Source organism: Tetrao urogallus (assembly GCF_951394365.1).
Source record: "Tetrao urogallus genome assembly, chromosome: 5".
NCBI lineage: Eukaryota > Metazoa > Chordata > Aves > Galliformes > Phasianidae > Tetrao > Tetrao urogallus.
Genome location: NC_136818.1, coordinates 64,629,704 through 64,656,379, shown reverse-complemented (window position 1 = coordinate 64,656,379; position 26,676 = coordinate 64,629,704). Strand labels below are relative to the sequence as shown.

At 46.4% G+C, this 26,676-nt stretch overlaps 1 protein-coding gene across 1 annotated transcript in view; it reads right to left on the bottom strand.

Annotated features, from left to right (window-relative positions):
• INPP5A (inositol polyphosphate-5-phosphatase A) overlaps positions 1–26,676 on the bottom strand; it is a gene marked incomplete at its 3' end in the record, with an annotated part of 209,557 nt that overhangs the window by 139,649 nt on the left and 43,232 nt on the right. The window contains exons 2-4 of the mRNA XM_079535402.1: positions 25,533–25,574; positions 6,399–6,499; positions 5,540–5,627 (exon numbers count right to left, since the gene is read on the bottom strand). Coding sequence (XP_079391528.1) covers positions 5,540–5,627; positions 6,399–6,499; positions 25,533–25,574 — 231 coding nt within the window. The remainder of the gene's footprint in view (positions 1–5,539; positions 5,628–6,398; positions 6,500–25,532; positions 25,575–26,676) is intronic.

Here is a 26,676-nt window from a genome sequence, read left to right as displayed (position 1 = left end):
CTCCTTCCGCAGCACCACCTTCCCTTACAGCCCCACTCCCGTGCCTCTCCCTCCACACACGGCAACTACACCAGTCGCCGTGCTGCTGTCCTCCCCCTCACTGCACTGCGGAAGCACTGCCCGACAAGCAGTACCCTGCTGAAACAGTCAAACCTTGTAAAAGCAAATAAGCCCAGGCCTTCTGAAGAACCAGATGGCAAGCCCCGGTGCCATGGAAGGAGCACCTGGCTCCCCTTAAAGCACTGAGATGAGCGAGGAGCACAGCTGAGTGCCACAAACCACAAGGCTGCGACTGCACAGCACGGGACGTGCGAGGAGATCACGGTGCTATTGGTTAAGACTAGGAATGAACTCCCACTTCTTTAGCCTGGCATACTTTTCCAGAAATATCACTATGAAAGGCAAACTCAAAAATCAAGTTAAATTCAAAGGAATGGAGAAAAGGAAATAAGAAGAGGCTCACGTAAGCAACAGGAATATTCAAACTGTGACTGCAATCAAAGGTAACCATTGGCTGAAAGCATTCTCTAAACCCTCCTGTTTGGCAGAAGCGCCACAGAACAGCACAGCAGCGCCAGGACTCCCCGCTCTCCCCACTGCCCTGAAAGCTGCATTCTTCTCGACAGACACTGCAGGGGACCCGGTGTGCTCGATGCGTGTTCACAACGTGCTCTCAAGGCAAAGCTCTGTACTTCAAACGCTGCCTCTTGAAAACTCAGCCTGCCCAAAGCTCCCTCAACAGCAAGACGAGTTAACAAAGCAAACCAGACCTCCAGCACCACCTCCTGGAGAAAATCTGCATTTCTGCAAACGCAAAGTTCCTCAAAAAAATTGTTAAGGAAAAACGGTCTGAGAACTAATGAGGCATGTGAATTCCCCCTATATTCGATTCAATTATGTCTCTCTTCCTAAATCATCTTTTTTTATTTAACAAAACTCTAAACTGCCACATCTAATAAGCTCAGAAGAATCAGCGTACCCTATTCATTTCTGGGAACAGGCCGATATTTTCTAAGACCCATTAATAACTATGACAGGATTTATGTACCAGATAAATTCAATTCAATTTCCTTTTTCAATTAATGGCCAATTATTCGAACTCAGCTCAACCAAAAATATTACTCAAGTATCATTAATCTAACAAAAATTAACTTTACTATTCTCTTGGTAATGAGGTGACACTATTCTTTTAGTAATGAGGTGATATAATTTTAAGATAAAATTATGCATTTTAATAAAATGTTGTCTGCTTTAATTTTCAGAACCACTGCTTGCCAGTAGAGCTGAGCTGCACTAAATCAGGTTACTATCATTATGGTGGACGATTTCAGCAGAGCTCCCTCTTTAGACGCTACCTGAGGACACCCAATGCTTCATTTTAGCCAAAGTTAGAAGTTATTTTATATTAGAAAAACCAATTAGTACATGGAGTCAAGTACAACCAGACAAAAATATTCACAGCCATATTCTGGGCATTATGTGTAAACAGGCATGTACAAACTTACATAGGCCAAGAGAAAGTGTCCATTTTTTTTTTTAATAAGACTATAAAGTACCAGGGCCTGAAATGAAAGGTTTACAAGAAGCTGCAAACTGCACTATCAAGTTGCTTGGGGACCTGAACGTCTCTGGCTGATATACAAGGCAGTTTTGTCCATGCTGGTTTGCGTTCAGACTTCAGTCACAGCAGGAATGCCACCAGAGCTGCCTACACGGTTAATTGGGAGCTTCTGGGAAACGATCCTTACCCGCGCAGAAGCTGTCACCCATATCTCATTCATAACTGCTGGGAGCTCTTAGCTCTGCCTCTGTCATGTTCCCAGTGCCGAGATGCATTAGCTCTAATGCAGCAGCTTTCTGACAGATCAATCTTCAGGTCACATTACAGTTTTATAAAACCACACACTGCTGAAGCACGGTGTGACAGACTGGTTTGCACACACGTGCTGCCCGCTCTCTACAGCCAGGTCTGCTCGGCGTGGCCCTGAAGCTCAGGTGCAGCCCCCCGCCAGCATCACCCCTGCACGGCCCTGGGTGCTTTTTCTGTTTTGGTGCGCACTAAGCAATTTTTGAGAAGAAATTCCCAGCAGCTTCAATCCATCACCATGGGAAATCCAACCCAAGCAAGCAGCCCTGCTCTCCCCATCATGACACCCCCCACCCCCAGCCTGTTTTACACTGGACTCAGTGTACAGGACCGCAGATGACAAATGCCTGCCACCAGGTTCTTTCCGCATCTGGAACAAACCTTTCGGATCCCTACTACACACTAAGTTATTAGTCTCTAAAATCAAATCACTCTGCAAGAGACACTTGGATATCACAGTCTATTTTTTACGTCACAGAACTCCTGTAAAAAACACACACACCCTGCTTCCCCTCACTGCAACAGAGGCTGTTTGTCGAAGGAATAGACCGTGGAAAAACATTTTCTCACCGTCAGTCCCAGTGCAGCCAAGCTATGCAACTGGGAGCAGCAAAACCAGATGGAGCTTTGCAGGAGCCAAGCCAAGGAAAGCCTCACAGAAGAAACACAGCCAAAACTGCTAGAAAAAGGGAATACTAGAGCCATGGGGTAAAGGCTAGCCAAACTGCAGCAACTTGGGCTTCTCCCCTTCTAAAGAAAACAGCATCATCCAACAATGTATGCAATGAGTGTTTATATTTCAGAGAGAGAGGTAATAATATAATTACAAAGCTAGCGTATGCTGCCAATTCCATGCCGAAGAAGGGATGGAAAAAAAGCCCACAGAAGTTAAGGACTTTTGCAATCAAAGAGAACTAATGAGGAAGCAGGGACATGCAAAACACAGTGAGCCAAGTCACATGGATAAGACTGAAACTTTACCCTAAATGGACACAGCACAACGGTGAAATCCCCATTCATAGAGTCATCCAGACCATACGTTCCACACACAAAACTGCAGGCAGCTCACACACTGCGGTTCAGTGTGTGAAAACCATCTCTATGAATTTCTGATTTGGATCACATGTTCTGATCTACGCATGAAACTGTGAACATGAAGTGCCACAAGATGACTATCTGAAGTCTAAAGGTTACGAGGGTCAGCACCAAGGTGCATCCCCATCCTTTCTTCTATAGGCTTCCTGGCTTTGACTCCAAGCCATCGCTACTGGAAAACCAGTAAGGAAAGCATAAAATACTGCTCTACCATGAAGTATTATTATACAATACAAACAAATCATCTCTCATTCCTTCTTCTCTTCCTTCTTCCACGTTGAACTGATTCAATTCTAAAAGGTTTTTTTAAAGATTACAAAGAATGATTTAGAAAAAATAAGCCAGAAATATCTTCCTAGGGGTTCACCTTTATCATTTCAATATGCTTTTGAAAATTTCTGCTTAAGAACTAGAATTCAAAACACTCATACTGCTTCACTATGTCTGTAAAGAGGCAAAAATCACCAAATAAATTATACACCACCCCTACTAGTTACACTTGCAAGAACTGCTTTCCTTCTTGAGCTATAGCACACAAGAGCTGGCCCAGCTGCCTTCCAGAGCTGCTCCCTTCCAGGCAGGGTGCCTCACTCCCACTGCAGACATCGTACCACCATGCAACTGTTCATTACTTCCCAGTACTTCAGATATTTGTAGGTTATCAGCCGTGATTCTACATTTACTACTGTGCAAATAAGAGATGATCCTCAATCTGAAAAGATCTGAGGGCTCCTATGAGAAATACTCTTCCCCCTGTGATCTTCTCCATTTGAGACTGACTGAACCATTTCCCTCAGCACTGCTGTACTGACAGGTGTAGCATTATCAACAAACAGCATGCACTGCTCCACAAGTTCTGTTTTGTATCTTTAACAGATTTAGTAATCAGTTCAACTGACAGAGACTTCATCAAATAGACTAACCAAGCAAATTTGTTTGTTATTTTCATTACAAATAACGGTACAGTCTTTATTTTTTCCTCCCTTATTGACAATTTTTGACCAAGTTTTTTTTCCAGTAAGGGCTAGCTGCAGTCAATGCACCGCGAGAGGAAAAAGATACGCAAGGGAATGCTTGTGACAGGAAAGGGGGAGTTACAGAAGTGGATGGGAAATCCCACAAAGAAGCACAGCGTCTGGAAAAAGCTGCCAGAATGTGAAAAAAAGAAACAGCATTATTTCTTAAATTCAGAGCTTTGTAAAATGCAGAGCTCTTCATAGAACCAGCAGCACACGCACTGTCCAGACTGCTGTCAAACAGTTTAAGAAACTTTTTATCCACCACAGAGGCATCAAAACAAGCATACCTAAGTGATGTACAGTAACTTCAATACCATGAAGAACCATGACCGTCTTTTAAGAGAAAGCTATAGGTGCTTCACTACAGGGCACAATGATCTTCTGTACAGTGCTTCCCTCGTTCAGGATACTGATGATCATCCCCTTCCTCACAACCCCGGGACAGCTGAGGTTGGAAGGAACCCCAGAAGGCCACGGGGCCCAACCCCCACGATGAGCGACCGCGGTTTCACAGGGCTTTGCTGGCACAGCTCTGAGCAACCACAGCGCAATTCTGCCCTATTGCTCTGCACCCACCAGGGCTTCCTGCACAAAGTCTTAATGCTCCTGACACATCTGTCCCTCTAAGATTCATTGTCCCTCTAAGATTCAGACATTCCTCCTCCAGTTTCAGCTTCCCTGGGCTCTCAGCCACAGTCACTCAAAAATGAATAAATACAAAACTTCCCAGGCCCTATTCACCTAAGCCACATGCTGCTGTGCTGGGATTTGTGTGCATAGGGGGGGACACTGGCTTGACCGAGCTCTGTGCCCATGCTGCTGCTTTTGTCCCCTACCATTCTGTCACCTGCTTTGGCTCCGGATGTGGAAGCTGAGCCCCTGCAAACATTGGCTGAAAACGTTCAGGGGAAAAGGAAGCTGTTGTCCTGGACAGAAGGAAAACAGAGGACTGAAGGACTACTAAACCACTACAGGACTGTTCATTCTTGTACAGTCTAGCAGTAATTACCTACATAGAACAGTAGGTCTACCCACATGCTGGACAGTCCTGGCAATGACCTTACAATCGCCTGCTCTTTATAAAAGAAGTGACAAACATCATTCATGTACCAGTGGAAACTCATGCTACAGTTCTTCTTGCAAACCCCCACCCAGGACAGTCTGCCAACAAGCACTAAGGATTCTTAACAGAAATTTTGACTGCTGGCAGCCCCACTGCCCAGCTGGTCAGACCTGGCACCACTCCAGGCTGTCAGATGGTCAAACAGCTTCTTAAATAGAAAGTAATTCTCATTTAACAAGAAGATTGTTAGAGAAAAAAAGAATCACTTTAAATGAAAGGCTTTGGGAATTCTAGTATTTGACTTTTCAGTGGATGCACTTCTGTGAAACCAGCATTTGTATATTTTACAAACTAATGTCTTAGCACAGAACAACTTCGTAAAGATGTAATCCCCATCACATTAGAAACAGCTCACATACACACACCAACCAGAAGAACCCGAACAGTTTAACAGAAATTAACCACCTGTTGAACTTATTTAATAAAGAAATTTACCGTAAAATGCTCCTGTGATTTATAGTTCTCATCCAGGTAAACTCGAGCCCTGTTGTAGTCTTTCATCGCATCACTTGATAATAACTCTCTAAAAGATAAAGAAAAGATGGAAAATGAGGGGACATGCAAACATTCCACGTTAACTCAGCATCATTCTTTGCACCGAAATGTCATCATTAACCAGAAGAGGACCGCAAAGATGATCCGAGGGCTGCAGCACTTCCCTACAAGGCTGGGCTGACACAGCTGGGATTCTTCAGTCTGCAGAAGAGAAAGCAGCAGGGAGACCTTCTAGCAGCCTTCCAGTGCCTGAAGGGACTTCTTGTAAGGACAGGTAGTGACAGGACAAGGGGAAGTGGCTTTCAACTGGAAGAGGGTCGATTCAGACCAGAGGCTAGAAGGAATTCTTCACTGTGAGGCTGGTGATGCACTGGAACAGGTTGCCCAGTGAGGCTGCGGATGCCTCCTCCCTGGAAGCATTCAAGGCCAGGCTGAATGGGGCTGTGAGCAACCCAGGCTACGGGAGGTGTCCCTGCCTGCAGGGCTCCTAGAGGAACCACTGGCTTTTACCTCATTTTGGAATGAGTTTCAAGGAAGGTTTCCTGTGGCAGAGCCATCTACCTACAGGCTGTGGAGCTGAGAACATCAGCACCACTTTCAACATAACTCTCAATGCTTCTTAGTGCCTACTGGATACAGCTGTGAAGGACTTATGACTTTGAACGTCTGAACATTAGGTATAATTGGGTGATTAATGCCATAGCCTCAACTTCCCTGAACTCTATTATCTGCAGACTGAAAGCAGCCTTTTGACTTTCTGCCTAGAACAACATTGTAGCAGTACTTTCTAGTTACTTACTTAACAAACTTGTCCACGTGAGACATGGAAGCCTCATAGTTTTTTCCTCCAAATTCTTGACAGTGTAAAGCCATGAAGTGGGGCTTGTGTGCATGAACAACCTGAAACAAACAAACAACCAAATAAGTAGAAAGTTGTATCCAGAGCTACTAACATACAGCATGTACATAATAAATGATGTAAAAGCAGACACTGCATTTCTGAAAGCAGAACCATCAGCCAGAGAAGGAACTGAAAGAACAGCAATAAGAGGAGCATCGCTTGTTAGCGTGTGTAAAAGTTTCGTAACACATACTAATAATCTCAAATGTTGTAAGACAGTACTTTTGTTCTTGAACTGTGAATTTGTTACCAAGCACTTGAAGCAAATGCATAACCTCTTCCTGCTCACCTTGAAAAGGACTTAGCAGCACTAGCTGGGTCAGAGCATCTCTTGGCCTGGGATTTGGAAGAATTCCAACACCTGATTTTATTTTATGCTACAGCATCTCAAACTCCCTCAGGATGAAATGCTGACTAGAAATCTCATTTGATATTTTGACTTACGGAACGTCTCATCCCCAAAATTACTTAAACATCATTATATGTGCACTGTATACACACTTATCTAACCCAGGAGACACAAACACCCGTTGTGCTATTTTAAATGTTAATCTTACATAGTGAAAACATCTTAAGGATTAAACAGCCAGCACTGTGACACAATCGGACCAAAAGAAGTACAAAGTATGTTCCTTCACTGCACATCAAGTCAAATATGCAGCATTCATACATTCACTGCTGCTTTACACACTGTTATTTTGTCTTTAAGCATTTTGTCAACATAAACTATATCCAGCATTGCAAAAGCCATGTCTAAAACACCTCTGTGTTGGCACTGAGACTCTACAACATATATTTAACATTTTATTATCTTCAGAAGTAACGGATACTAGCTAAAAACAATCCAGTTTTGAAGAGGATAACAGCAGGAAGCATTTGCATGTGTGCTGGTGCAAGAAGTGTGCAGACACAGAACTGAAGTAATGGTCACTGGGCATGGTGTGGATGGGCTGGGTTGGGACTCAGAGATCTTAGAGGCCTTTTCCAACCTTAATGATCCTGTGATTCACTTGGACACGAACAGGAATTAATGACCTAACTAGGACATGCAGTAATCTTGCCATAAGGATTCGGGTCCAACTAGAGTGGGACACAGCAAGAAAGTTAACTGAAAAAAAAAAAAAAAAAGCAGACAACAGACAAAACAGCTAAAAATACCAGAGCCAATGAAGTTTGGCCCAACTTGATACATGCATGTACTTTTCCTTTATGCATTTGATATAACTATGAAAGCTTACATTAATAACAGCTGCCTTTTTACAGGTTTATCAGTAATTAGAAGAGAAGGCTCCAGCCCTTTGCCCAGCACCAAATCCCGTGCTGAACAGCACACTGTTACGAAGCGCCCGTGAACATGCTCCTTGGTACGGCTGCCAATACTAGAAGTTTTCATTCCCAGAAACCTAAACACCGTCTCACTTTTCAGCCAGACCCAACCGGCACCACCAGAGCCGCAGGAACCAACACTGCAAGCAAACCTGCCCGCAGCCAAACGGAGCAGCACCCCGGGGAGGCGGCGGGCGGCAGACGCAGCGCCAACCCGCAGCAGGGCTGCGCTCACGCAGCAAACGCAGCGCGCTCCTACGGCCGCCCTTCCGCCTCACGGGCAGCGCAGCACCGACCCAAGCAGCGCCAGCCGCACGGCAGGCGGCGCGCTGCACCCCGGCGGCGCGGTCGTGGGGCTCGTTTCAGCCCGTGCGCTCTCCGCAAAGACGGACACTTCTGCTCTGCCAATCGTCTCGCAAGGCTGTGTCCAATTTACGATCATTATAAAAAAAGCACAGCGTCCTGCAGAAAAACACACATTCTCATACGCGTCAGAAGGCAGGACATCAAAACGCACGAGAGCGGGAGCAAGATGCATTAGGGAGCACCTGCCAGCTGCCACACAGTCCAACGGCCAAACAGTAATCAAGCGTCTTCATGAAGTTTGGTTGTTGGTTGATTTTCTTTATCGTCTTGGAGACATATTAACCAAACTCAACTTGTGACGCTGGGCTCTATGACAGAGCTCATTTGTGGTCCCTAAACAATACAAAGTCCCAACGCTCTATGTGCTTTATTGCTCCAAATCAGTTTTGGCTTCCAACTACAGATCTTATCTATTCTGATAGCTCTCTGAAATCACCATAATTAGAAAACAATTGTAACTGTTCACTGTTGTAAAGCAGACACAAGCAATTCTGTTTCAAAGTAACACATCTACCGAACACTTGTTTCAAATAACATAAAAAAAAAAAGAAGCATCAACACACGACATTATTCTTTTACAATCATACAACAGTTAGGATCTCTTCTCACACAGCAAATATAACTAAGAAATTGCTAACTCCAAACTAAAATGAATAGCTTCAGAGAATGTAGGCACCAGCTGCCTCATCACATGCATTAAGGATGAGCAACAGGGAGCCCTGAACATGGGATCCTGCAAAGAAAACACTGGAGAAATACTTCGCTGTGCTACAGCAACAGCAGAAAATATCGAAGCCTAGCAATTCCTGGAATCTGAATTGAGATGTACGTAGGACAGAGATTTCGGTGTATATTCAAATCTCTCAGTCTGAAATCACAGCAGGCGTAACAACAAAAAACTGCACACCACTTTTTGAAATGGGGAAATTGCTGTAGCAGTGAGAGGCTTCAGTAACATTCCTTGGAGGTTAAAGCACAAAAACACACCTGACTACTGGTTACATCATTCACATAACAAATACCTTCAAACTATGAGCAAATTGGTTCTGCTTCATTACCCATTACTAGTTTTCAACTGCGATAAAAGAACAAACAGTACATAATAATGAATAATGGATGTTTCAGAGTTTTAAGTCCACATTTGCCAGAGGTTAAGGATCAGATATTAGATGACAAATACTGAATGTGCATCTATAATAGAACAGTATTTTTTAAAGCTAGGTGTTACTCTTGATTACCGGATGCACAAAATACAACCACGCAACATCCCAGGCCGGAGGGAACCCACGAGGACCAGGCGCCAGCCCCGTGCCACACGGCAGCACCCACCGCCAGCCCTACAGCTGAGCCGTGCCCACCGCCCTCTGGGGCACAGCCCTCCCCTAATCCCAGCTCCCTTGAGCCCTGCTGATGTCTGCAGAGCTCAGAGCCCTGCCTCCACTCTCCTGGAGAGGGAGGAGCTGAAGGGCCACCACAAGGTCCCACCTCAGCCTCCTCTGAACAAAACAAACCACGGGACCTCAGTTGCTCCTCACACCTCTCGATCTCTTGCCATCTTTGCTGCCCATCTCTAACAGTTTCACATCCTGCCTCTGTCGTGGCACGCAAGGTGCTCAAACGTTTTCTGTGTGAGGTCTGGCAGCACGCGCTCTGTCTCTCCTGCTGAGAAGCTGAGCATGGCACAAAGGAGCTGAGGGGAGCGGTGTGGGGCCCAGCGCTGCCAGGGCCCCTCCTGCAGCGGGACAGCTGGGTCCGGGCAGGCTGGGGACAGGAGAATCATTGAATAGAAGGTTGTAAAGGGCTGACAAGATCATCGAGTCCAACTGTCCTCCCATCACCATTGCTACCACAAGCACTAAACCAGATCTTGTAGCTCCTCATCCAGACACCTCTTGAACACTGCCAGGGATGGCGACTCCACCGCCTCCCTGGGCAGCCATTGCAGCGCCTGACCACTGAGAGAAAAAGTTCTTCCTTATGTCTAACCTAAACCTCCTCTGGTACAACTTGCAGCCATTGCCCCGTGTGCTGCTCGTTGCCTGGGAGAAGAGGCCAAACCCTTCCTCACCACAGCCTCCCCTCAGGAAGTTGTACAGTGCAGTGAGGTCTCCCCTGAGCCTCCTCTTCTCCACACTGAACAATCCCAGCTCCCTCAGCCGCTCCTCATAAGGTTTGTGCTCCAGACCCCTCACCAGTTTCGTTGCCCTTCTCTGGACACACTCCAGAACCTCAACATCTTTCCTGTAGCAAGGAGCCCAAAACTGAACACAGCACTCGAGGTGCAGCCTCACCAGTGCTGAGTACAGGGGGATGATCACCTCCCTGCTCCTGCTGGCCGCACTATTTCTAATGCAGGCCATCTTGGCCACCTGGGCACACTGCTGGCTCGTGTTCAGCCGAGCATCAACCAACACCCCCAGGTCCTTTTCCTCTTCATAGTCATCCGGCCACTCAGCCCCAAGTCTATAGCGCTGTATGGGGTTGCCGTAGCCAAACTGCAGGACCTGACACCTGGCCTTGTTGAACCTCATCCCATTCACCTCATTTGTACTTCTGTGCTCCTTATCTGCCATGGGAGGTAATGCCTGGGCCTGACTCAGCACAGAGGAAGACTGTCTGTTGCTACCAGTTGGAGCTGAGCTCTGAGCAAAGCTCCCTGCGTGAAGGAGCTACTGCTGTACAAGCACAGTGCGCATCAGAAGGCACATAGCTGAACATGACCTGGTGTATTATTATACCGCAGTGCAGCCACAACAAAGTCACTACCTAGCAATTACTAGGTAATTTTTAATGCCACTTAAGAGTATGCTGAAACTACTTGCAGTAGTTAGTTACTACACACACACACAGAGCAGGAAACTCAAAAAGCCTGTGTGGAGTGTAGCAATTGGACAGATTCAATAGGATACAAAAAGGTGTTTTCACCAGAGGTGTAATGATGTAAGAACTGGCACAACATAAACGTGCTATAAGAAGAGGGGAAAAGATTACTTACACATATGAGAAGATTCCAGGCTTGCAGGGGAAAACTCCAGGAAGGGATCTCCAGAAAGAGCTCCTTCCCCAGCAGCAGTCAGCCCTTAAATGATGTCCAAGAGAGGTGCAGCCAGGCTCCACCCCTTCTGGTCACACAGCTGAATTGCCCTAGCTGCGCTCTCAGGGCTGACCTGGTCCTTTCCCAGGTGCTCAATCAGTGCTTCAGGCTGTGACTCAACAATTCCCATATAAGGAATTATTTACATTTAACAATACTTCGGTGCCATTCTTGAGTAATTCTTGAAGGTCTTTTACTTACTTTACATAATATGCAGCATATTACCACCAGCAGGTAAGCAGCTTTATGCCTTTCTCCTGCTCCTCGAGAAACCCACACACAGCTCCTCCCACCGTGGCCCACAGGTGGAAGCGCTCAGCCCCATGACACCCTGCACACCTGTCCCACACCACAGCCTGTTCCTACAGCTGCCTCTGCTCCCTGTGAGGCCCTGAGGCCAGCTCCCAGCCTGGCACTGTACCTCCAAGGTCCTTAAAGCTGGGGCCCAAAGCAGGGAGGCATGGATCCCTACCCTGAGGCTTGCAGGCTGCACAGCTTCACAAAGAAATGGGTGCTAGCAGCACATACATACACTCAGTTTATCAGATCAAAAACTATTTTTCCGGGTCTCATTTGAGGTTTGTTTTTTGTTTTTTTTTTTCCTGTGTGCTTCCTTCAAATCTCAGAGTAAGGCATCTATAGAGAAATTTTCATCATTAGGAAACTGATTTGATTTTGTTCCATACAAAGTCTCTGCAACAGAAACCAGTAAAAAGGGCTGGGTAAGGGAAACACACGTTTCTAAATGCTGGCTGTGCTCATGCAATAGAAACTCCGAACTCCCGGTGCCCGCCGCTGGCCACGCCAGGCAGTGCAGCAGCGCCGGCACTGCGCGGCCCCAGCAGCAGAGTGCCGCAAGTTTCCGTGATGTCACAGCACGCTGCTGTCGCCTGGCACCAGAAAGAGGTCCTCCCGACCCGCTCGGCAGCCAGGCTGTGCTCACGTTGCCTCAAATTCCACTTGAGAAGGAGTCGCTGAACCAACACCTCCGTAGTGAGGCTTCGACTTGCAGAAATATGCTGAAATATGCTGAAATCCACACGTGCGCCGTGCAGCTGAGCGCTATTGCACAGATTTCATGCTATAGAACGAAGCACAGCGCACAACCCCATCTGAATAAGGCAAAAGGCCTAAACTCACAAGAGAGATTCAGTCCATCACTGTCTAGTTAAACAAAAATGATTAAATCTACTGAGTAAACAGCTAACTTTGAGGCCGTCCTTTGTTTCCCCCACAAAAAAAGGGAAACCCACGCACCATACAGCACAGCACAAACATTTCTAAACAGCTATAGCAAAATTGTACTCCACTTTTAGGTACGCTTTTTAACGTTACTATTACTGCACATGACACCTCTAAATACTCTCCAACAACACAGGTAAACTGCATGAAGCAAAAAAATATCTCAGCTCCAACTTTGCATCCACAGTGACTGTTTGCCATGAATATGACAAAGAAGACTGTTCCCAAAATTACCAATGATTTTCAATAGCATCAGCTTTTGAAGGAATGGAGAAGGAAAGGGGGAAAAGACAAAATAAGCAGAAGGGCTCCCTACATGCCCCACAGCCTCCCACACAAACATGGCTTCTTGGATGCTTTTCCAATAACAGGCCCTTATTTTTCTCTCCAAGAACTAACATTACTGTGGGGGCAGTGAGGGACACAGCAGACTAGGAAAACCCAGGCGATGAATAAGGGGCTGAGAGGCTGGTGCCACCATAGGAACTTCATGTTTTTCGACCGTGGGGCAATTTACTCAGCAGCTGATGTAATGGCTGCAGATGGATGTCACCTGTCTAAGAGGGAAATGGATCCTAGCCCAAAAGCTAGCAGGGCTCAGTGCAACAGCTTTAAACTCAGCCCCTCACTACAAGAAAGATATTGAGGCCCTGGAACAGGTTCAAAGAAGGGAAACAAAGCTGGTGAGGGGTCAGGAGCACAGGCCTTACAAGGAGCAGCTAAAGGAAGCTGGGATTGTTCAGCGTGGAGAGGAGGAGGCTCAGGGGAGACCTCATTGCTCTCTATAACTTCTGAAGGGAGGTTGTGGTGAGCTGGGGGTCGGCCTCTTCTCTCGTGTAACGGTGATAGAACTAGAGGGAATGGCCTCCAAATGCACTGGGGAGGTTCAGGCTGGACGTTAGGAAATACCACTTCTCTGAAAGAGTGGCCAGGCGCTGGAATGGGCTGCACAGGGAGATGGGGGGGTCACCGACCCTGGGGGTGTTCAAGGAACACTTGGATTTTGTGTTGAGGGACGTGGTTTAGTGAGAGCTATTGGTGATAAGTGGATGGCTGGGCTGGGTGATCTTGTGGGTCTTTTCCAACCTTGGTGATTCTGTGATTCTAAATGAGGTAGCAAGGGGATGCAGTGAGGTTTGCTAGGGTGCGGCAAGTAGCCTGGGGCTTTATACTAGATCCAGTGGGGGAAGAGCCTCAAGTGCAACAGAACAGAGAAAGGCTAAGGGTTGCAGTCACCAGGAGATTGCAGGGAAAAACTTCTGACCTGCCCTGTAGGATCTTGTGGGGACTTCTCAGAGGAGGTAAAGTTGCCAGCCTCTCATCTGAAACCTTCTCATGTCCCTCTAGGAAGCAATGGGGGGAAACTTCATATTTCTTCTGGAGGTTTAACAGTGGGCTCCTCTAGAAAGGTGGCGCATCAGAAACCCCAGCTGAAGTGTGCATGCATAGTTCCTATGCACGCAGCATAAGAAATAAGCAGGAGGAGTTGGAAACCAGGATGTGCTTGGAAAACTAGTCTGGTCGCTATGATGGAAGTGTGGTGGGATGACTCCCATAATTGGAACAGTACTGTAGAGGGGTATCACCTTTTTAGAAGGGATAGGCTAGGTAGGAAGGGTGGGGGAGTTGCTCTATATGTCTAAGGGTGGTTAGAGTGTGAGGGGCTCCCTCTGAGAAATGATGAAGAGAAGGTTGAGAGCCTATGAGTTAGAATTGGGGATAGGACTAATGAAGGGCACCTAGTGGTTGAGGTGTACTACAAGCCACCTGATCATGGGGAGCCTGTTGACAAAGCCTTCTTCCTTCAGCTGCAGGAGGCTCCTGCTCGCAGGCATTTGTCCTTGGGGATTTAAACCACCCAGATAGCTGCGGGAAAACCACTCAGCAAGCTCCAAAAGATCCGGGAGATTACTGGAGTGCATGGATGATGATAACTTTCTGGTTCAAGTACTGTATAGACCAACCTGATCTGCTGCTCACCAGCACAGAGGAGATCATTAAAGGCATTAAGATCGAAGGCACCAACCATGCCCTGGTTGAGTTCAGGATCTCAAGGCCTGGCAAAAAGTGGGATCAGAATCCTGAACTTTTTGGGAGAGCAAACTTCAGGCTGTTTAAGGAATCGGTGGATGAGATATCTGGGAAGCTGCCCTTAGAGACAAAGGAGTGGAAGAAAGCTGGCTACTCTTCAAGGATACCTCTTTGAAAGCACAAGAGCTCTCCACCCCTCAGAATAAGAAAACAAGCAGGAGAGGCAGGAAACTGACATGGCCTGGCAAGGACCTGCTAGTCAGATTGAGGGAAAAGGGACTGTGTGGCTGTGGAAACAAGGGCGTCACCTGGGGAGAATACAGGGATGCTGTCAGGACTTGCAGAGAGGGGATTAGGAAAGCCAAGGCACAGATGAAACTGAACTTGGCAGAGATGTCAAAAACAACAGGAAGGGTTTCTATAGGTTTGCTGGCCAGAACAGGCAGGCTGAAGAGAGCATACCTCCTTTGGAAAATGAGAGAGGAGAACTAGCTATGGCAGATATGGAGAAGGCTGAGGTACTAAATGAGTTCCCTGCCTTGGTCTTCACTGTCAGCCAGGATTCTTATATTTCTCATGTCCCAAAAGCTGGCACCCCTGGGCCTCTAAGTGGGAACTGTGGGAGTAAATTCTACCACCACCAACCCCCACTCCCCCACTGTAAAAGCAAGGCAAGTCTGAGACCAGCTCATGAAACTGAATGTATACAAGTCTGTGATATGCATTTCAGGGTCCTAAAGGAGCTGGCTGATGGGGTTGCTAAGCCATTGTCCTTCATACTTGAGAAGTGGCTGTCAGGCAAAGTCCCTGTGGACTGGAAAAAAGAAAACGTCACTCCCATTTACAAGAAAGGAAGGCAGGAGGGCCCAGGGGACTACAGGCTAGTAAACTTAACTTCTGTGCCTGGGATTACTGTGGAACAGATCTTCCTAGAAACATGTTAAGGCACATAAGCAATGAGCAGGTGATCAAAGACAGCCAGCATGGCTTTACCAAAGGAAAGTCATGCCTGACCAGTCTGGTGGCCTCCTACGACGGAGGGGCAACACCAGTGGACAAAGGGAAGGAGACTGATGTCATCTACCTGGACTTGGGCAAGACCTTTGACATGGTCCCCCACCACATCCTTATCGCTAAATTGGGAAGTTAAGGATTTGAGGGGTGGACTATTTGGTAAGGAATTGATTAGAAGGCCTTGTGTTGAATGGCATTATGTCCAGATGGAGGCCAGTGACAAGTGGTGTCCTTCAGCGGCCCTGGGACCAATGCTCTTCAGCATCACCAGTGACGTCAGCGATGGGCTCCAGCGCACCCTCAGCAAGTCTGCTGATGACACCAAGCTGAGCGATGCCGTTGACACATCAGAAGGAAGGGATGACACCCAGAGGGACCTTGACAAACTCAAAAGGTGGGCCTGTGTGAACCTAATGAGGTTCAACATGCTAAGTGCAAGGTTTGCACTTGGGTCAGAGCGATCCCAGATACGTGTACAGACTGGGAGAAGAACTTGAGAGTAACCCTGCAGAGAAGGACCTGGGGGTGCTGGTGGATGAAAAACTGAACAAGCCAGCAGTGTGCTCTTGCAGCTCTGGAAACTTGGTCTAGTGCCTGATTTGGAGGTTTGCGTCCCCATCTGTGGCAGGAGGGTTGAAATTTGATGATCTCTGAGGTCACTTCCAACCCAAGCCATTCTATGATTAAAACTGGATACTGGACACTTCACATAAGTCATACAATAATCCATTTGATGTCCTATGAGTACTCTGTCATTTGCTTAACATCTAGCTCATTCCATCATCCAATTTCACGTTGAACAGAAAAATCTTCCCCAAACACATAGCACTCTGAACCACAATTCTTACAAAATACATATTCACTTTTCTCCAAACCAACATTTTTCCTCCTTGTTTCCAAGGGACGCTTTTGAGATAAAAGAGTACGCTTTCACTGAACAGAAGATGGGAATCTAAGCCACAGTAGCTAAGATCCAAGTTACCAGTACATATTAAGAAATGAGACAGTACAGCCAGCATCAGGACTTCACTGAATTCTGTCTCTATACAAGAGGTTTCTTTCATCTTCATTGTAATTTCCAGTTATGACACGCACTCTACAACATCCTTGCTTCTAAAGTTTTTCTCAACTGCCTTGATTCAAGTAGGATCTTTTTAACTGTAAATATTATTTTCTGCATGAGACATTAGAAATTAGCACAAACTGCACCTTGAGATTTTGCAGCATCCTTCCTCCCCTTCTCTCTGGCAAATCAACGGATTATTACTGAATTTGCACAGCTCTGTGTGAGGACGACGCACAGGAGCACAATGCACCACAGAAAGTGCATTGCATACCTGCCGGTTTCCTTCTGCAGGACCTGGCCTGACAACAGGGATTATTACCCCACATGGAGCAGAGGGGTTTACCAGACACGGACAAGCTTTGCTGCACACAGCAGCCATCCAGCACTGCCTAACCAATGGTGGTTGGCACAGCAACCTCTGAAATCCCTTCAGAGCATCCCTGGCAGCATCACTTTTACAAAATGCCTACAAATTTCCAGTTCAAACAAAGAGTGCACTACACACTAAGCTGTCTCAGAAGACAAGAAACAACCCTGTGCTGCCCAGTCTGCTCCAGAGCAATGAGTGCGAGTTCAGGTCACAGCGGCTGTCACTGAGAGCCAGCAGGGAGCAGCTGCCCATCAGCAGAGCCACAGCACGCAACAGAAGGAAACACCCAGCGCAGACTCACCCAGCACCCCTCCTCCCCTGCTCTGCACAACATCCAGGTGGCGCTTAGCAGAACAACTGTCCATTTGTTCTCCCCCTTTGCCAAACACAACGCCCAGCAGGCTGGAAATCTTTCCTCACAGATTTTGTCATATTACACTATTCCCTAAATGGAAGACATCTTCTTCCAAGTATAGCTTCTGTCCTGCTTCCCCACCCTCCCGCTCCCCCCACATCCCTTAGATGCAACATCCATGCCTTCCAAAACCTGTGGTAGCCTATTCCAAGCAGCCAGTGACAAGCCACCAGAATAGGCAGCAGAACAAATGCTGCCAGCTTCATACATCACATAACTGCAGAACATGATTTCTTATTACTACAATCTAAAGTTACACCAAACAAAACAGGCTGCAAGTCTACAATGCAAATCCAGAATTTAAAATAAATGCCTTACACTGCCAATGAGAACGTCTAGATTCTTAATGAAAAGAGAAGATTCAAAGATTTCACAAGCGTTTGTATGAGAATAATACTAGAGAAGGCACAAAGTGAATTACTTAGTGATCAGAGGGGTAGAAGTAAAAACAATGTCAGTTATACAAGTGATAACAGTGCTAACTACCAATTTTGGCTTTACGTAACGTGAAAGTTACTGCAGTTTCCACATCTAAGAAAAACAATGTAGCTGACCATAATGTCAGTATACAAACTATACACATGCTTAGAACATACTGTCTTTTACATGCTATTCACAAGAGTAATTTTTACAGGCTGTAATTCTTAGATTAATGGTCATAAGGGCACAGATGTTGAAAACTCAGACTTGTAATTACAAGTCTGTGAATTCAGAAAACCACGCTGCCTATTTTAAATGTCAGTTCTACCTATAGCAAACACTGAAAGTTCTTTCAATTTTTTTTTTTTTTTTTTTTTTTTTTTTTTAATACGACTACATTCAAAGCAAAGTGTTTGACCTACTGATTAGTCTGAAGCCACAGACAACGCCCAGTGTTCTGGTAGCACACAGGAGCCTGCCCATTCCAAACCAGTACGTCTTTGCTCAGGCAAAGATATTTCTAACAAAATTAGCTGTGGCCTGCAACTGAAAGAAAGGGATTCTGAGAACAAGGCTCTGTGAAAATCATCAAATCTGGAGCAAACAGAGCTGAAATCCACCTGTCAGACAGCTGGCACATCCCACCCTATGCTTTATGGAAGCTACAGGATGCCCAACACATGCAGAATCACAGAATCCTTAGAGTTGGAAGGGACCTCTGATAGCCATCCAGTGCAACCCCCCGCACTGAACAGGGACACCAAAGCTAGATCAGGTTGCCCAGATCCAGCCTGACCTTGAAAGTCTCCAGAGATGGAGCACCCCATCCTCTGCGCAACCTGTTCCAGAGCCTCACCGCCCTCACCGTGGAAGACTTTTTCCCTTATATCAAACCTAAATCTCCCCTCTTTAAGCTTGAAGCCATTTCCCCTCATTCTATCACCAAAAACCCTGCTAAAGAGTCTATTCCCTTCTTTCCTGTAGCTCCCTTTTAAATACTGACAGGCCGCTATCAGGTCACCTCACAGCCTTCCCCAGGCTGCACAGCCCCAGCTCTCTCAGGGATGGAGAGGTGTTCCATCCCTCGGTTCATTTTTGTGGCCCTTCTCTGGACGCTCTCTAACAGGCCCATGTCTCTCCTGCACGGAGAACTCCACATCTGGATGCAGTACTCCGAGATGAGGCCCCACCAGAGGGGGCAGAGGGGCAGGATCACCTCCCTCGCCCTGCTGGCCATGCTGCTTTGAATGCAGCCCAGAATACGGATGGCTTTCTGGGCTGCACAGTGCTGGCTCGCATCTGGCTTGCCAACCACCAGTACCCCTCATCTCTTCTGTCAGGGCTGCACCCAACCCTTTCAGCCCTGCCAGCGCAGGCTTTTGGGCCACCTTCGTCTGATATGATTCATCAGGAGCTGGGGGGCAGCTCTGGTTGAGAGCACTGCCCAGCTGCCCGGGCCCCCAACAGTTGAACCACTCCAGGGAAGCAAGGCAAGTTCTCAGAAACTGACTTAATTCTCATTTTGGTTTAGGCTTGTTCCTTACTGCAGCCACAAGAAAGGACTGCAGGAACTGCAGCTATCTTTACTGTCCTCACCTCAGCTAAAAAAAGCTCAAAACGCAAGCTTTGCCAATGCTCTGGTTTCTGCAGAAAAATCATAGCCTGTTTTAAGCATGAAGACACGCATTAAGAATGGCTTTATGCCCATTTGTGACAGCAGCACCACACACTGAGAAGAATGTACATTTCTATCCTGTTTATGGCCACCACTGGGCATTCAATCCTTTTTTTTTTTTTTATTTTTTTTAACCCCAATGGCTTCTCTGCAGGAGGAGGTGGATGCATCTGTGAACCAAGAAATACTTCAGTGTAATCCTGGCAGCTCTGAACCCTGTGTCCACACCCCTAACTCAAAGCATGTTTTAAATAGCAGCAGCGCACAGCCACTCGCATTCCTTTCTAACTCTGAGCTTCACAAGTGAAAATAAAACAAACTCAGCTGACAGCTTATTCTGTGCACCTTTTCCTTCTCTTAATCCAAGAAGTAAAGCACGGCGTGAACAGAACCTCCTGCAGTTCAGCACTAAGAGAGTCACAAAAAAACTATACAAAAATCACCACGTGGTCTTAGACAGCCTCCTTAAAAGCACCTTCAATTCTTCACCAAGAAGGGTGAGGTATTTCTGCTAACAGGAGGGCCTGGAATTACCAAGGCCAGACCACATATCCCTCCCAGGCCCAAATTAAGTCACAAAGTCGCTGCCAAATTCTCAGTTACAGCCTCACACATCTCACCAAGTGGGCCAGCAGGGCCCTGCAGCACCACAGCACAGCGCCGGCAGCACAGAGCAGGCACGGGACGGAGCTCCCTCCAGCCAGCAGCCGCCTGCAGGGAGCCTGCCTCCACAATGCCAGGGATTGAGGAAGTACTCCTGGCCTCCCAATGCATGCTGACAGATTAAAATTAGTCGTGCTAAGCCAAAATGCAGCAAGACGCAAAATACGATGACAGCTGTAGCAGAAGAAAAACGCTAGACCATTTCTCAAATTTCCACATTCCAAGAGAGCAAGTTTCTGAAATTAAGCTTTTGGAAGTGAATTAAACAAAAGTTTTCCTAAAGGAAAAGTATTATTGTTCTGGCTCTGTAGAGAAAATCTGAAAACACGTTCAATTACAGAGGCAGAAGCAGCAAAACCCAAACTCAGGCACTCTGAGCTTTCCTGTCTGGAAAGCATTATGACACGCTAACTTTAAAGTTAATATTCTAGTCCACAGAAGGGAAGGAACACTGTCACCCAGTCATTTAGGGAATGTTTCTGATGACCCTGTATTTTAACCGGATGACGTGCTTTAACCTTTTAACCAGTCTGTTAAGCATTAATGGACAGGCAGACCGTCTCCTCAGAACCCTCTTCTCGTTCCTAAAATGCCACTACTTGAGATGCTGACCTTGCCCCTGCTTTGCAGGGGATTATTCAGACTGACTTTAAGCCCTCTTATATACAGATCAGAATATAGTATAATACCTTCAGCTTATATCACAAGGAAAAGCATTACGAAACCACAACATTATCACCATGTATTCACCAATGGAACCAAATGAAAAGAAATACAGCAGTGAGAAGGAAAAGCTTGACCACAAAGCCAGCAATGGGAAACCAGAGCAGCAGCGAGGCTGAGGCTCGGGCCGTTCCTGCAGGCAGCCAGCTGTGTGCCCAGGCAGCACACTGGGAGCAGCCCTGGGGCTGTGCCAGGAGCCGGGGCCCATAAATAGCTGGGCTGAGTTCTGCCGGTCTGCCCCGTCACTGCGCTTTATTTTTCCTTAGGGGAAAAATAGCAACTGCTGCAAACTGGCAGAAAGCCACCCAGCGTTTGATAGTAGACCAATTTTAAAATACAAAGTTAGCTGTCATCCAAAAGGCAGACTTCAAATTCACAAGGGACTGATACATCCAAGTAAAACAGTAAAACATTTATCAGCTCTATCAACAGTGCTCAGAAAGGTAATAAAGTAGTGAGCTTTGAGGGCTGCTATGTTGTAAGATGAAACTACACGCTAAAATTCAATTTTTTTTTTTAGTCTGCATTTCTTGGTTAAATTGTGTAATTTAACATAAAAATATGCAAGATTTAATGTAGGGCAAGGGAAAATGGTTTCAAACTAAAAGATAAAAGGTTTAGGCTGGGCATAAGGAAGAAGTGTGTTACAGCAAGGCACTGCATGGGCTGCCCAGAGAGGTGGGGGTGGTCGCTGCAGGCAGCCTAGAGCAGGGGACGGGCTTTGAGCACTGGTGGAGCTGTGGGTGTCCCTGCTCACTGCAGCGGTGGCACCGGGCGGCCCTCCGAGGCCCCTTCCAACATGTAGAAGACTGTGATTACACAGTATTCGTAGAATCACACCACAGAATCACAGAATGGCTTGGGTTGGAAAGGACAACAGGGATCACCATGTTCCAACAGCCCCCTGCCGCAGGCAGGTGCTAGATCAAGTGCTACATCAGACTGCCCATGGAATGGGGCACAAACTTAAAAATTTTAGTATGGGCTACTTAAACGTTAAAGTCTTTCACACGCTATGTTCTGGGAAATGCATATAGCAGTAACCTATGATAAAACATGAAGTGACCTGTGCTGATGTAAAATCACTAGCTTATAGTTGTTGGAACTTCAACAAAAAGCCATAGAAATGCTCCTTAATGTGTTACTTGACATTCATAGAATCACCAAGGTTGGAAAAGACCCACGGGATCACCCAGCCCAGCCATCCACTCATCACCAATAGCTCTCACTAAACCACGTCCCTCAACACAAAATCCAAGTGTTCCTTGAACACCCCCAGGGTCGGTGACTCCCCACCTCCCTGTGCAGCCCATTCCAGCGCCTGGCCACTCTTTCAGAGAAGTGGTATTTCCTAACGTCCAGCCTGAACCTCCCCAGTGCATTTGGAGGCCATTCCCTCTAGTTCTATCACCGTTACACGAGAGAAGAGGCCGACTCCCAGCTCACCACAACCTCCCTTCAGAAGTTATAGAGAGCAGTGAGGTCTCCCCTGAGCCTCCTCTTCTCCACACTGAACAATCCCAGCTTCCTTCAGCCGCCCCTCATAAGGCCTGCGCTCCTGACCCTTCACATCTCCATTGCCCTTCCCTGGATGCGCTTCAGAGCCTCGATGTGATCCTCCCCCTCTGCTCTGCCCTGGTGAGGCCTCATCTGGAGCACTGCGTCCAGTTCTGGGCTCCCCAGTACAAAATAGACAGGGATCTCTTGGAAAGAGTCCAGCGGAGGGCCACAGAGATGGTGAGGGGCCTGGAGCATCTCTGCTATGGAGAAAGGCTGAGTGAACTGGGTCTGTTCAGCCTTGAGAAAAGAGGACTGAGAGGGGACCTGATCCAGGTCTGTAAATATCTGAGGTGTGGGGGGCAGTGGCAAGGCCAGACTCTTTTCAGCAGTGTATGGAGACAGGACAAGGGGAAACGGCCAGAAACTGCAGCATAGGAAGTTCTGCACCAATGTGCGCAAGAACTTCTGTACAGTGAGGTGACAGAGCACTGGAACAGGCTGCCCAGGGAGGTGGTGGAGTCTCCTTCTCTGGAGATGTTCAAGACCCACCTGGACACCTACTTGTGCAACCTGGTGTACGGAACTGCTTTGGCAGGTGCTTGGACTCAATCTCTGGAGCTCCCTTCCATCCCCGACGATTCCGTGATGTCATTCTTGCAGTGAGGAGCCCAAATTGGAACACAGTTCCAGTGCAGCCTCACCAGAGCTGAGTACAGGGGGACAATCACTTCCCCGGTCCTGCTAGGAACTACTTCTGATAGAAGCCAGGATGCCATTGGCCTTCTTGGCCACCTGGGCACACTGTTGGTTCGCGTTCAGCTGAGCATCAATCAATACCCCCAAGTCCATTTCCTCTCCACAGTCTTCCAGGCACTGTGCCCCAGGCCTGTAGCATTGCCCAGGGTTGCGGTAGCCGAAGCAGGACCCGACATTTGTTGATCATCATCCCGCTGGCCTCAGCCCAGATCTCTCGTAGGGCTTTGCTACGCCCAGGCAGACTGACACTTCCAGCCAACCTGGTGCCATCTGCAATCTTACCAAGAGTGTACTCAGTGCCCTCGTTCAGGTCATCAATAAAGATATTGAAGAGGACAGGCCCAATTCCGATCCCTGCATAACACCACTCATAACCAATCACCAGCTGGATTTAACTCCATTACTCAAACATGAAGACATCTTTTCATTATGGGCTTAATTTCTAAAAACATTTTAAACGGAGTACTTTTATTTTTGCAGAGGTTATTCTGACAGCTTGCACAAGGACTTCACTCTCAAAAGTTATGCAAACTGTAGTGACACAACCACATATGCAAATTGAATTCCTCAGAAGAATGGAAAAAAGTTGCGGTCTGTGGTTTACCTGGGTTTTGAGTTCATGAAGAAGCATTACCAGCCTTTTTAAAAGCCAGTTTTCAGCACTTCTGATGAATTTCAATTTGCAGAGGACTTCGAGCATGCAGAACTTGAATAAAAATATATTTGAAGTTCTACATGTACTGGGTTGCTACGCAGCCTAACATCAGGACTGTGCAGCGCTACTTTTAGCACAGCATGTTAGTCTCTTCCTTAAAGTTTTACTCCACTTCCTACCACATTAGCAGCAAACAGAGCAAGCAGCAATCCTACCCAAGGCACTGACGTGAGGAGGAAGGATTCAAGGCTCCTGCTTTCTTCCTGAGGACTGTTTGCGTCATTCCCTACTGGTGATGAGTAGAACTGGCAACATTTTTGTTTTAAACACAGCTTCCTCGGACTGCAGATAAGGAAGGCAGAAGGAGAGGAAAGGAAGGAGGCAGCAGAACTGCTGTATCCGAGGGATGGGCCCAGGGCTGCTGCAGTTGCACTTCAGCTGGTCGCACCCGGACTCGACCTGCCACGCGCACTAAGGAACCATTTCTCCCTGCTTCGAGCCTGGTGTGCTCCACATTCAGTGGGACAAAGACAGACCTACTTCAGTTCCACACCAGTGGTCTCTGCTCCAGAATACTAGCAGCTCATTTCTCCCCTCCTTTTCCTGTTTTCCACAAAGTATTTGGAGACATTTCCATAGCGCACACCCCGCTTCACTAACAACTGAACATACAGTCTTGTCAATAAATATGCAGAAGTAACATGATGTTATAAAATATTCAGTGATCTAAAGGCGAAAAAAAAGGCTTCCATCTATTTAAATATATATTCCCTTCATAGCAGTTTTTTTTAGTTTTTTTTTTTGTTTTTTCGTTGTTTTTTTTTTTGTTCGTTTGTTTTTTTGTTTGTTTGTTTTAGTGTGAAAAGGTTTTTAAAATCAGAATGAGCCAAGGAAACCCATACAAATTAAACCCCACTAATCAATCAAGACAGAAGAAAAATAAGCTCATCTTCCATGGAGCTGATAGACAATATGAATCTCAAACTGGTCATTTCATTGCAATTGCGTTCAACTTGCTAGAAACTGCAGTGTTGTATGGTATTGCAGTGGTGGACATAAATGGCATTGGAACCTTGACCTTCCAAGATTATAATTCCAGTCACAAAAAAGTAACAAAACACTGAAAATCCAGTTTGCTGCAGTTTCACTTTAAAACTTGAACTGCAGAATGTTGTGTTAACCATTTTTCCATAAGGGATTTAATAACGATTAAAGGAACTTCAGAACCTATTGATTCTGGAAGCTGTGATACAAACTATCAAAGTAAAACAGCACTAATGCTACACAGAAAGGATGCAAGGTTTCTAAACCTCTAACGCAAAACCAGAACATGTTAGAGTGGCTTTCACACTTAAAAAATACACAGTTAAGCTTATAACATGTTTAAGATACAGTTCCAGTACTTGTTATATTGCTCCAAAATGGGAAAATTTCAAGCGAATTCAAATAAGAGGGCTGATCTACTGCAAACCACCATCAGAAACAGCTAAGATTTTAATAAAAATGTGAACATATATATTACTTATTTTTACAAAGCACTCAAACTGTTTTAAACCAGAAGACTGTCAATGAGAACAAACGATGCCTACACACTAATCATTACAAATCCAAGGGCGCTTTTTTTTTAAGACTGGTTTTGAACATGATATAGGAGCTTCAACTTCACAAAAGCAAAAGATCTTTATTTTATTAATAAGGAAGGAAGTTTCACCTTACCTGATAAAATTCCTGAAGCCAATTCTTCTGCAAGTTTTCTGGCTGAAAAGCAAAACATAAAAAAGTTAGGAACAAGAGTAACACATTTTTACAACAATATCACAGCCCTTGTCCCTTCCATTTTTCGACAATTAAGGGCGACGCATTTCATCTACGACTTCACTACATCCCTGCTCTTACAACATGATCCAGTGATTAGATCCACAGACCTGACGCTTATCAAAATACCTGCTTCTGAAGTACGCACTCACTGCCAGGATTCCAAACCTTTGCGTGAACTGCTGACACCCAGTTTTTGCAATTTGAGAACACAGTTTCAAATTACACAGAGTTAATTCTAACAAACGGCCTCACAGACAGCTGTGCTTTTGCAGGACACTGGGGCTCCTGTCAGGAGCAAACAGAGAGAAGTGTGCAAAGTCGTTACAGAAGTTATGAAAACTGAAGAGCAAAAACACCGCGTTGTGCCTTCTATGAAGCACACAGCACACCAGATACGGTTATAGAGGTGGACGGATGGTTTCTACACATCAAGTGTGGACATTTACCGACTTACATTATCAGCAAGATTTGCTAATTCCTGCATTGTAGGCAGAAAACACAGACCCAAATCACTCTTCTACAGAAACAGTAGGAACGCACAGTGCCTGTGGGGCACAGCAGAACACATGGAACTGGAAATCAGAGGTCCCCCATCCTCCCCCAGCAAACGTTCAGGCAGTGTTTGGTCAGAAGCCAACACCAGCACCACAGTCCTGTTCTGCTGCATTTTCCTACCAAAATGTGTTATTTTCAATTATTTGAACACAACTCTACACTTACAGATTTATTCCATAAAGAACTGAGTAACCTCCACCCACATTCCTTCATAAAAAAAAGAAGACATTTTTTGAAAGCCAAGAGGAAAAAAGTGTCACTTCTGTCCCCTGCTCTCCCCTCCCTTTTGTTGATCGCGCATTCCTAACGGTCTCAAATTCAGATATAACTGGACAAGGAGGTGAAGCTCCCACTCCCCAGGTGCTCTCATTTTCTCACAACCAGCTTCCTCAGCATTGCCTGTGGCAACTTGCTGCTGGGCTCAGAGCAGGCAAGCGCAGGGACCAGCAGCCCCTCCTCACATCCTGGCCCTGTGCACCCATCCCAC